Below are 11,736 nucleotides of genomic sequence, written 5' to 3'. Positions count from 1 at the left end.
AATCTGAATCCGGTACTTTTGCTGCTGCACTCTTTTAACCACATTTGGCCAGATGCCTGTGTTGTGTTTATGAAGGTGAGTGTTATCAGTTCAGTTTCTGCCTTTTGCTGCGCTCGTTCTGGAGCGAAGATTGTGGAGAAAGCTTTGGTCATTTAGCTGGCGCTTCATGACCATTTTTGTAAGTCAGACAGGTTGTTTGGGGAGGGAGACAGAGAGAGAGTGAAGCTGCAATGAAAGTAACTGTGGTCTGCTGGTTTAAGAAGGTGCCCCTGAAGCACTTTGGCTGCATCTTATGTCCTATCTCTGAGGCTGCAGAATGCCTTCTTTGTACTGTCTTGCTAAACATCTTCACCTGAATGTGCTCACTAGACAAGCTTCTGCTTTTGGGTAACTGCATTCAGGGCAGAGATCTCAGAATCCTGCCCACAGGAGGAGCACTTTGGTACACCCAGAAGCCATTCGCCTCAGGTTCCTCCCCCTCCAGGGTTAAGAAGGGGAGAGAGAAGGCTGAGCCTAAAGCCTCAAGACACAGACTGCACAGCAGCTGTGCAAGGAACAAGTTGTCGGTTCTCTGGCCTCGATAAATAATGAGTGAAGCCCACTGACAACGGTCTAACCTAAAATCTTTTATTAAAGAACAGTTCAAACATTCATGCTACAAAATAATAATAATTAGCGCAAAGTCCCTACCAGAACACAGAAATGTGGCAGTTCCTAGCAGCGGAGGGGACTGTAATGGCTACACTCCTGGACTATTGAACTCTTCCCTAAAACACCATTACCTATCCCAAAATGTTGTTTTCTTCTGGCTGTAGGTAAGACTAGTACTATTCGGATCTTGGCACTGGCACGAGAGCATCAATTGCGCCTGGCTGATGTTCATTGAGTGTCAGGGGGCAAGAGTTCATGCTTGGAGGCTTGATGGGTCAAACAATGGCATCATCCCAGCGCTGAGGTCTTGAGGAGGGATAAGGTCCTCCTTGTACAATGTGCTTGAGGTTCCTAGGGTCAAGAGTGGCTGCGTCAGCTGCAAGTCCTGGCAGGGTTCAGGGTACACTCCATTGATGTAGCCATCAGAGCAGCCTGTATTGGGGAGGGTGACTACAGCTGCCAGGCTGCTGTCTACTGGTTGTATGACTGGGTCCTGGCTCATCTCATTCTGCAGAGTCAGCCTTCCCTCAGGGCTCTGCTGGCTTGTGGCTTCACAGCTGCAAGCGGTGGTCTGGGTGTCCTGGCAGAGGCAGCTGTACAGAGAGGTCTCTGAAGTTAAGCTGTTTTTGTGTCTCAGAAGCTGCAGCCGCCTTGTGGAGCGAGTGATGGCTGAACCAACACTGCTTGGAGCTGGAGCAGCAGACACCAAGCGCTGGAAGAGTGGCAGGCGAGGGCTAGTCTCTCTCTTCTCCTCAATCTCCTCTAAATGCTGGAACTGCATCTCCTCTTTGGGCAGCCTAAAAAAAAAAAAAAAAAAAATCAAGATTAGAGATACCACTTAACATCATTGGCCTTCCAGAACAAACATGCCAAATTCCTCTCATGCATATTCATGATAGATTTCCATAAATCTGATTAGTTGAGTAACTTCCAACGACTAGGGGCAGATCCCCTAGTTAAGACCAATTCCAGAAGGCAAAACCTAATGTTCCCCACAACCAGACAGACACATTCCCTCCCCTAGTCAGACAGACTGAAGTGCAGATTGGCATCTTCCTCCCAGCAACCTCATCAATGAGCAACTGTAGGTTTTGCCTTGGGATCTAGATCAAGCCCTGGAGCCTCAGCTTGAGCTGGGAGGCAGGGGATCTTCTTCCAGGCTTCCTTAGCTGCTCTAAGAACATCTCCACTTCAAAGAGAAGAAAGCCCCCAAAGAGATAAGGGAATGAGGAAGCATTCCTAATTTCCCCAAACTCACGTCATGTCAAAGGTGGAGCCCTGGAACGAGGGCTGCTGGAGGAGGAAACGAGTTGCTGCTGTGTAGGGAGGTCTGGGGTTGGAACTGTCCCAATATTGGTCCCGCACCAGAATGGGCAAATCATTGTACATCTCATCTACAGCCATCATGGAGACCTATTCAGAAGAAGAAAGAAAAGGAGTCCCACACTGATAAGACCCCCACCTGTAATCTTCTTTCAAAATGGACTTGCCATAGCTACAACCCTGCACAAAAGCAAGAAAAGAGCAAGAGCGATGGATCTCAGTCCTGCTTGGCACAGATATGTGATGTGGGCGACTGGGTCCAGTGGGAAACATGGGCAAGAGGGAAGCTGGTGCTGGGTTACCTTAGAAATGTCAAACTGTGCAAAATACCGCATTAAAATTATATTTAATGCTAAAAAATACAATCATGTTTCCCCCCCCCACCAAAGAACATTGGTTGCCTGTTGAACACAGAATTAGTTATAAAATTCTATTACTTACATTCAAGACACGTCAAAGTAACCAACCTGAATTTATCAATAGCTTACTAATTCCCTATTGTCCATCTAAAACACTTCGCTCTATGACTCAAAATCTTCTCGCAGCCCATCTCTAAAGTACATAAATACAATAAGATCAAATAATTTTGCAGTGACCGTGCCATCCCTTTGGAATTTTATTCCTAATTATCTCTGTGAAGAATTATCCCTGCTTCATTTTAAAACAAAGCTGAAAACATTTCTGTTCAAAGATGCATTCGATATCTTAGATACCTTATTGCCCTTATAAGGGCTAAACATATGCCAGCAACATCCTTCCCTTCCCTATCTATTTTTTTCCCTAATTGTACTCTTCTCAAAATATTGTAGTTCTACTTTTATTTATTTTAACTGGAATAGCAATACAACAAATTACATTCAATTGGAAACAACACGATAGATTGAACTACATTTTCTGGTGGAATTCGGTATGCTATATATACAAAATGGAACTTACTATTGCAACACAAAAAGGATATATGAATAAATTTCAAAAAATATGGGGACCATTAACAGATTTTTGTAAAGAATGATAAATTTTCCCAGGATTAGAATATATGATAGGAAGGGGAAAAGGGAGGGGAGTATATTTCTGGTTATTATAAAATATTTCAATAATTTATTTCATTATAAAAAACAAAAGGGAATACAATTAAATAAAAATATGTATTATTGACTGGAAGGGAGGGGGGAAGGGATGGGAAACTACTATATTTAAAATTCATATATATTAATATGTACTTTATATTTTCTTATCTTTTCATTGAAATTTATTATAAGTTTATCAAGTGTGTATATCCAAGTTCAAATTGAATCTATGTAATCCACTTGCTGTAACATAAGAAAATGAATAAAGATATATAAAATAAAAAAATATTGTAGTTCCTACCCCTTTTTCCATCTGTTCCCGTCTGTGTTTGTTTGAGTATGTCATGTAGATTTTAACTGTCAAATGCAAACCCTATTTTCGTTGAAAACTGTATTTTTATTGTACACCACTCAGAAGTCTGATTGAGCGGTATAAAAATTTTTTAAATAAACTTGAAATGCACGTCTATAGAGATGATAAATCTAAACCTGGCTACCTGGACGGTCTTTAGCTGCTGCCACTTTGATACCAACAACAAAGGAGGCTCCCCCAGAGTGTCCCACACTTCACCTGGAAATTCCTGTCAATGATGAGGTTGGTTTCAAAATCATCATCGTCTTCCCCGAACGGATTTATCAGCTGTTCAGCCACCTGCAGAAAAGCAGGAATGAGTCTATTAGCCTAAAGTCACAACACGATCGTGAATGGTTTGGGCTATCTACAAACTCCTCTGTACCTTCAGCCACCCAGCATAGAAAAAGAACTGCAATAAGGTGAACACAGGCACATAGAGGTCGATGTTGTGTCCCTGATAACCCTGAGCAGGGTCAAGGAACTGTCGGCTAATCAGACAAACCAGGAAGAAGCTGTACACAGCGATGGTCACAACCTAGATGCAGCAGAAAAGAAGAGGCATTAGTGGTTAATACCCTGAAACAGAGGGCTCCTTCACCTTCCTCTCACACACGCCCAGACCAACTCCAAGATTGGCACTCCCATCACCTTCCACCAACTAGCTATAGACCTCCTGAGCTTCCCCCCCCCCCCCCCCCAAGCTTAGATGAAATGTGGAAGATTGGCCATTTTCCTCAAAACCTGGACAGGGCAGTCCTTAACATAATGGACCGGCTCCACTGGCTTACTATTACTGCTGTGTTCCAGCTTGTGCAGGGATGGGTGAAGAGGAAGAGGCATTGCTTGCTGCAGCTGGAACGTGGGAGACTCAGGCTTCATATAGTGATAACTAGTGCTTGGACTGAGGACCCACTCCCCCTTCCAGCTCAGGACCAGCATTGCAGTGACCAGGCTAAAGGCAAGAGGAGATAATCCTCAGCCAGCAGTGAACAATGATGCCAGATCCCAACCGTGGCCAAAGCCCAAATGGAGCAAAAGGAAAGAGGTGTCCAAAAAAATAAGAGAGATAAGAGAGACGATTCACTCACCTGAGTGTACACAAGCGGAACACTGATCCAATCATAGTGGAAGAGCATGCTGCACTGTCCCCGGAAAACATTCAGCTCCTGCACAAGGAAGAGAGTAATTAGCTTTCGATGTTTTGAACAAGCCAGCACCCCCCCCCCCCCCCCCCAAACCCCACCTTACCTTCATGAGAAGCTTCAGGGCCTGCTCATCTGGAATTCGCCCCTCCCTGCGGGCCTGGGCTGCCAAGTTGGAGAACCAGACACACGGGACCCAGTACTTGTTGTAGGAGGACCGTAGATTCTCAAACTTCTTCCGTTCCTGGCGTGTCATAAACCCTGAAAGAAGGGAGAGAGAGACTAACAGCAGGGGTCTGCCCACTCTCCAGAAAAACTCCTTATATACTACCATGTCTTCTGAATCCCACTTGTGTGCCCTACAAGTTCAAGGTGGGGACAGGGATCAGGTAGATATCCGGCAGCTAACTCTTTCAGTACTAGTAATGCACTAGAGCATGGGTGTCAAAGTCCCTCCTCGAGGGTCGCAATCCAGTCAGGTTTTTAGGATTTCCCCAATGAATATGCATGAGATCTATTTGCATGCACTGCTTTCAGTGTATGCTAATAGATCTCATGCATATTCATTGAGGAAATCCAGAACACCTAACTGGATTGCGGCCCTCGAGGAGGGACTTTGACTCCCCTGCACTAGAGGGAATCCTCCACAATTCCTACAACATGGCTCATAGACAGCAGTGCAATGGGAAGCAGAGAACTGGGAAAATATGAACATCTCAAATGCCTTGAACCCACAACTGGGAAAATTGTGTGTGTGTGTTGGGGGTGGGTCTTCTATGTAAGAAAAAAGTATCATTTACTTTTTGAAAAATGAGTCAAACCCCACAATGCAAGCACGTAGGTCATGTCCTTTTAGCCTGCAAGGGAGAGATCTTTGAAAGTTCAAATAATACCAATTATGCAGCTAAAGAGCAAAATGGACAAATATATATAAAGCAGAAAAGCTCTGTTAAACTGAGCTGCTTCTAGGATTTCTAGATCAGAAAGAATTAAAAAATACCCGATCTCTTCCTGACCAGGTGTCCTACTGGGGATTTATGTTTGGGAAATTAAACATTTTAGATCAAGAACCCTCCCCTCTCTGTACCTGCCTCCACCACATGGTCGATGGTGGGGAAACGTTTAAAGACGGCAGTGCTGACAGAGCGCTGGATCAACAGCGCTGAAAGACTGCAGAAACGCATAAGGGTGCGACGGAAGAGACGTCCCCGCTCATCTGCGCCATGCACATTGCCGGAGATGATGCACATCAAACGGTCTGGCATAGGCATGCTGGTATATTGACTCCACCAGCGATTCACCACCAGCGTGACGTAGAAGCCTGGATAGGGAAGGAGGATTAGGAGCCTTAAAGAAAAGCAGGTAAGTGACCCCATCCTCTGCTGCTCATGCGGTCATAGACTAGATGTGTGTGTGTGTTATCAGGCCTGGAGCTGGGTGGACATTAGGTCTGACAGTTTTCCAGCAAGGTAGCAGGGGTCCTTGACACAGTCTCAGGATACTAGGGATGCTATTGAGACAGACATGGGGGAAGCCACTGCTTGGAATGTTGCTGCTATTTGGGGTTCTGCAAGGTCCGGATTGGCCACTGTTGGAAACCGGATACTGGGTAACATGGATCATTGGCCTAACCCAGCATGGCTATTCTTATGTTCATTCCTGCAACGTCACTGCAAGGGAAGGCTGAACACCCACCCAAGCAATAAATGTAGCACATTTCCTCCATCAAGCCATAAGAAAAGTAAAAGACAGATATTTCCCGAGGAGTTCTCCTGAATCTCTAACGACTTCAAAACAATTTCATAAAACTACTACACTATATACAGGAGTATATGCTGCTTATTTCAGAGTAAATTTAGAAATGGAGAACTTCTTAATAATTGAGGGAAAATATAATGCTAATTCAATGATAAGGATTACATTACTCAGCTAAATTATGCCTGAGAAAACAGAAAGCATGGGACAAGCTCATGTGATCTCTTAGCTAGAGGAAGAGCAGACTGAATGGGCCATTTGGCCTTTGTCTGCCATCATGTTTCTACAACCAGAAAGCTCTATGACCTCACAATGCAGGTGGAAAGAGCCTTAGCCTATAGGAAGAGGAGATGCAAATGTTAAGAGCCTTAGCCAATAGGGAGAGGAGGAGACAGTGGATGCTGCGGATGGGCCATTTGGCCTTTATCTGCCATCATGTTTCTACAACCAGAAAGCTCTATGACCTCACAATGCAGGTGGAAAGAGCCTTAACCTATAGGGAAAGGAGATAGTGGATGCTGCGGATGGGCCATTTGGCCTTTATCTGCCATTATGTTTCTAGAACCATAAAGCTCTATGACCTCACACTGCAAGTGTAAAGAACCTTAGCCTAGAGGAGGAGATAGTGGATGCTGCGGATGGGCAGACTGGTGGGCCATTTATCTGCAGTCATGTTTCTAGTATCCTCTGCTCACCTCTCTCTAGTAACTTGTTTGAGCAGCAAAGTATCACATAAGCTAAAGCTCCTTCTTGATTTTCTGGATTCGGGGAAGCAATACTCACACAAGTAAGAAAGGAAGTGTGTATGTGTGTGACATTGGAGAAACAGGGAACCCACTCACCCAGCACGAAGGACATGGGGATGAGATTAGCATAATTATCACAGTAAATGGCCAGTTTCTCAAAGTAGCGCTTCTGGTCCTCTGTCAGGAAGAACCTGCCAGAAACAAAAAGAAGATAAAGGGTCCACAGCAAGCAGAAGAGTGACCAGCTGTACTCCGCATAATCAAGTGGAAAAGCAACGTCAAGGTGACAGTACTGGGAGCAATACTGCAAAAGAGCGAGACATAGAAGCACACACAGGCTAGAATAGTGATTCCCAAACCTGTCCCCAGTGAGTCAGATTTTCATTCATGAAGTAGACAGAGGCTCCTCCAGACCCCATCTTTTGCCCCTGCATGAATGAACTTGTAGTTTTACTTTTCTGATGGAAAGGGGGTGGGGAAGAATGGCAGGGTTGATCAGCTTCTTGCATATCACCTAGATGAATCAATGATCTTGGCATATCCATCTTAGAAAAGGGAACCTCCACCTAGGGGCTGAAATCGGATGACCTACACAACAGGATGAATAGTCTCACCTGTCCCAGCGATGAAACAGGCACCAGGAATCTCTTGCATTAAATAGTCATGTTTCAAAATGCAGAAGTCTCTTCCTTGCAAAACCTTTATCCCACAAAAGTGTGTTGCAAAATTTTGGAATGCTCCCCCCAGGACTGTGGAGTCGGAGTCGAGGAGTCGGAGGAAATTTCGGGTACCTGGAGTCGAAGTCGGAAGTACAAAAAACTGAGGAGTCGGAACATTTATCTACCGATTCCATTTTTGAACTTGGCATACCAATCACGAGCGATTCTTTCAGCTATAGCACCCACTATATACACAGCACAAATGTTGCGAGCAGCTTCTGCGGCCTTAGAACCTTGATTAAAAGCAAAAAGAAGGTGGTGTCAAAAATGCTCATTTCTCTCAACTTGACATTCCATTTTAACGATCTGAAAATTAACCAGTGCTGTGGAGTCGGAGTCAGCGTCGAGGAGTTGGAGGAAATTTCGGGTACCTGGAGTCGGAGTCTGAAGTACAAAAAACTGAGGAGTCGGAGTCGGAACATTTATCTACCGACTCCACAGCCCTGGCTCCCCCCATTTGCATCTGGGGCAAGCAGTCATATTTATAACTTGTTTCCACACCCTGATCTTCATTCTTCTCCCTTCCCTGCCACTCTTCCACAAACCAACCTGAATGTTAGGAGGAGAGCAATATTGTCCTAGATTTTTATCTACTGTCTAAAATTGGTACAATGGGAATGAAAAAGACACCAATTGCCCTGGTCTCCCATATTACAGGGGGTCTCAAGCCTACCTGAAGAAGTCACAGTGGACTTGGGGGGGGGGGGGGGGAGGGAACCACCTTAATTTTTGTCCCGAGTCCCAACATGTCCATCACTGCTATTACGAGCCATTCAGGGTCCTGGGTGACTGCAGGTCATTCATACAGGTGCCAAGTTATTCATTCGAGGAGGGAGACTTTTGGCCAGTCCTGAATTTCTGCCAACCTCATCCTGGTGCATTATGGGACCGGCAGCTCTGATTTCAATAGATAGAATCATGGACTACAAATTCTACACTTCTTTGGGATGTAACTTTAAAATCAGGGCCAAAAAGTCTCCCTTCTGGACCAGGTTACTTGGCGATCTGCATGCACACTCACTCACTCTGTCTTCACACGTGCGCACCCTTCCACAGCAGACAGCCCACCTGTAGGTAACACTGAACACCAGGTACATGATGCAGAAAACTGCAAACTCCTTGTACAGCAGCTTGTAAATGCTTCCCCGCCACAGCACCAGCAACTTGTAGAAACCCCCAAAGCGAGCACTGGCCACCCGTGCAGTGTATGAGATAGTCATGGTGGCATCTGGGGACCAGAGGACAGAAGAGAGAGATTAGCAGCTTTTCATTGCTCTTCCACCCCACTAAATTTTATAAGGACAGCAGGGCAGGCTTACTGCTCCCTTTCTCCCCCATAACTCCTAAGATAAGCTTGTCATCTGATCTCTAGGAAATATTACAAAATGACCCCTCCCTGGACACCCACATTTGGAGGAGCTTGCTCAGTGTGTGGTGCAGTGGTTAGAGCTACAGCTTCAGCACCCTGAGGTTGTGGGTTCGAATCCCACACTGCTCTTTGTGACCCTGGGCAAGTCACTTAATCCCCATTGCCCCAGGTACATTAGACAGATAAGGAATAATGCTTGAGTGCCTGAATAATTTGTAATCTGCATAGAATATAAATTATTAAACAAAGTACTAAGGGTGTCAAACCTAACACTGAGCTGGCTCCTATGCTCTCACCCTAGCATGATTTGTTACCCTAGGGTGAGCTCCAGATCTCGTTTCTTCTCCCCTCTGAAGTTAGGTGCAGTCCATGCAGGGAATGCAAACAGGAAAGGCATGCCATTATGTGAACCCAGGACTAGATGAAATGCTTCCTAAGAGAACTGGGACAGAGCGTAAGAGAAGAAAAGCCTTAGCTCTTTCTTCCACATTGCAGAGCCCCTGACCTCTCTGTCTTCTGTTACAGAGAAAAAGCCCCAGGGGCAAAGCCAGTTCTGAGGGGCTAATTCGTACCAAGAGGATGCAGCCAGACCTGGGAATCATTAAGCCCCCATGAGTTAGAACTCATCCCAAGTCACTCACCCAAAAGAGCAGAGCCTCTCCGGCTCCCCTGAGACTGCAGGCAGACTAAATCCTCTCCTCTGCTCTCTTAAGCAAATGCTCATTAAAGCTCTAGCCTAGGAACACAATTTGGAAAGGTGATGCTCTTAGCTCCGTCTTTACGTGACCTGCCCGTCAGTCGCTTCTCCTCTTACACAATACCCACACTCTCTCCTCCCCTCGCTAGATTTAGCCAGTGCGGGGTCTGTCCAGATGGGGGACCTGAGCCTTGATGTCTTGGCTAAACGTTAGCCTGGGGAGGAGCAGGACCAAAGACAAACAGGGTCACCCGCAGAGACCTGAACATCACACAATAGGAGACTGGCTGGGAAAGATTAAGATGGAGGAAGAGAGAAGAGACAGACAAAAGTGGCTATGTGCATTCCGGGACTGGGGGGGGACGATGATGACTGAGGGTGTTCAAGACATCAATTGGTGTGTGCATTAGAAGGCAGTGGTGGGGAGGGGGCACACACATTAGCAACTGATGTGTGCTTTCCAGGAGTGAAATATACAGACATTATGGATTGGCATGTACACTCCAGGAGGACTGCAAGGGGGGGGCAGACATAATTGGCTGGCGTGGCATGTACATTATAAAGGAACAGAGAAGGGGGTACAGAAATTGACTGGTGTACAGGTGTGTGCATTACAGCAAGTTGAAAGGGGGAGTGTCTTCTGAGAAACCATGGCTCTAGACTGCGAACAGCTTTGGTGTGTATGGGGGGTGGGGGAGATCTGTGAGTTTTCCTAGGAGGCTGTGGAACTTGGCTCTCTTAAATGTACCTGTCTCTGAGGGAGGAAGTACTAGATCCCCCCACTCCCAGTTTTTGTTAGGTTAATCTTTGTCACCAGCAGGGCTGTGGAGTCAGAGACAATTTTGGGCACTGGAGTCAGAGTTGTGGGTACCAGAAACTGAGGAATCGAAGGCTTTATCTACCGCCTCCATAGCCCTGGTCACCAGTGTCCTGCACACCTTATAGCACTATATATGTTTAGTAATAGAGGGAGGGGAAGGAGCAGCTGCTGGGACTGGGTAAAACAAGATCCCGCAGACCTCATGGACCTCCCAGATCTCTACCATACTTCCTTCAAAATCTGCTTACCTCTGGGGGGGGTGAGCAGGATCCATGAGGTCTGCGGGAGTTAAAACAAGGATCCCTGTGGATCCTATGCCACAGCCACTTTCTTTTTAAGGCCATGCAATTTAGCTCTGCGGAGTCCATGGGTAGAAGGAACTGGGGTGCATCAAAGTTGGACACAAGCTGAGTGCCGATAATCGAAACAGTTTTTTGGACGTATCCAGAGACTTTTTAGGCCTCTCAATCCAGAGCTGAAAGGGGCATTTCTGGAGGAGTGGTTAGGGCGGGATATGGGCCGACCTAGACTTAGTCACCATGCAGGGATAATTGAATGTTTGACGAGACTTGCTAGGCGAAACTTACATGTTGTGAGTTAGACTATGTAAAAGCAGGTAAACAAGTAGAGAAGGCCTCATCTAAGGCAAGGCAAATGATGGGATGTATCAATCGAAGCTTCGTCAGCCGCAAACCTGAAGTCATAATGCCACTCTACAGAACCATGGTGAGACCTCATCTGGAATACTGTGTGCAATTCTGGAGGCCACATTACCGGAAAGATGTGCTTCGAGCTGTATCGGTCCAGCGGATGGCCACTAGGATGGTCGCCGGACTCAAGGGTCTCTCATACGAAGAAAGACTGGGCAAACTGCAGCTCTATACCCTGGAGGAGCGCAGAGAACGGGGTGACATGATTGAGACATTTAAGTACGTCACTGGTCGCGTCGAGATGGAAAACGATATATTCTTTCCCAAGGGACCCTCGGTCACAAGGGGGCACCCCCTCAAACTCAGAGGGGGGAAATGTAGTGGTGACACGAGGAAGTATTTCTTCACGGAAAGGGTGGTAGATCACTGAAACAAACTTCCG

The 11,736-nt window shown here is 46.1% G+C and overlaps 1 protein-coding gene across 2 annotated transcripts; it reads right to left on the bottom strand.

The window, feature by feature from the left end:
* Positions 1 to 602: 602 nt before the first annotated feature.
* Positions 603 to 11,358, bottom strand: BEST2 (bestrophin 2). 2 transcript variants are annotated; one of them, XM_033923780.1, is made up of 9 exons: positions 8,827 to 11,358; positions 7,136 to 7,230; positions 5,626 to 5,859; positions 4,645 to 4,799; positions 4,485 to 4,562; positions 3,779 to 3,931; positions 3,613 to 3,693; positions 1,910 to 2,064; positions 603 to 1,448 (listed from the first exon to the last, which is right to left on the bottom strand). In XM_033923780.1, exons 1-9 carry the CDS (start codon positions 8,976 to 8,978, stop codon positions 905 to 907), a joined length of 1,647 nt encoding a protein of 548 aa, XP_033779671.1. In that variant the 5' UTR covers positions 8,979 to 11,358; the 3' UTR covers positions 603 to 904. The 2 variants fall into 2 exon arrangements, with proteins under 2 accessions (XP_033779671.1, XP_033779670.1); XM_033923779.1 differs by lacking the exon at positions 8,827 to 11,358 and adding an exon at positions 7,654 to 7,891.
* Positions 11,359 to 11,736: the final 378 nt, after the last annotated feature.

The sequence above is a fragment of the Geotrypetes seraphini genome, chromosome 16 (genome assembly GCF_902459505.1).
Source record: "Geotrypetes seraphini chromosome 16, aGeoSer1.1, whole genome shotgun sequence".
Classification (NCBI taxonomy): domain Eukaryota; kingdom Metazoa; phylum Chordata; class Amphibia; order Gymnophiona; family Dermophiidae; genus Geotrypetes; species Geotrypetes seraphini.
This window is presented reverse-complemented; position numbering and strand designations above follow the sequence as displayed.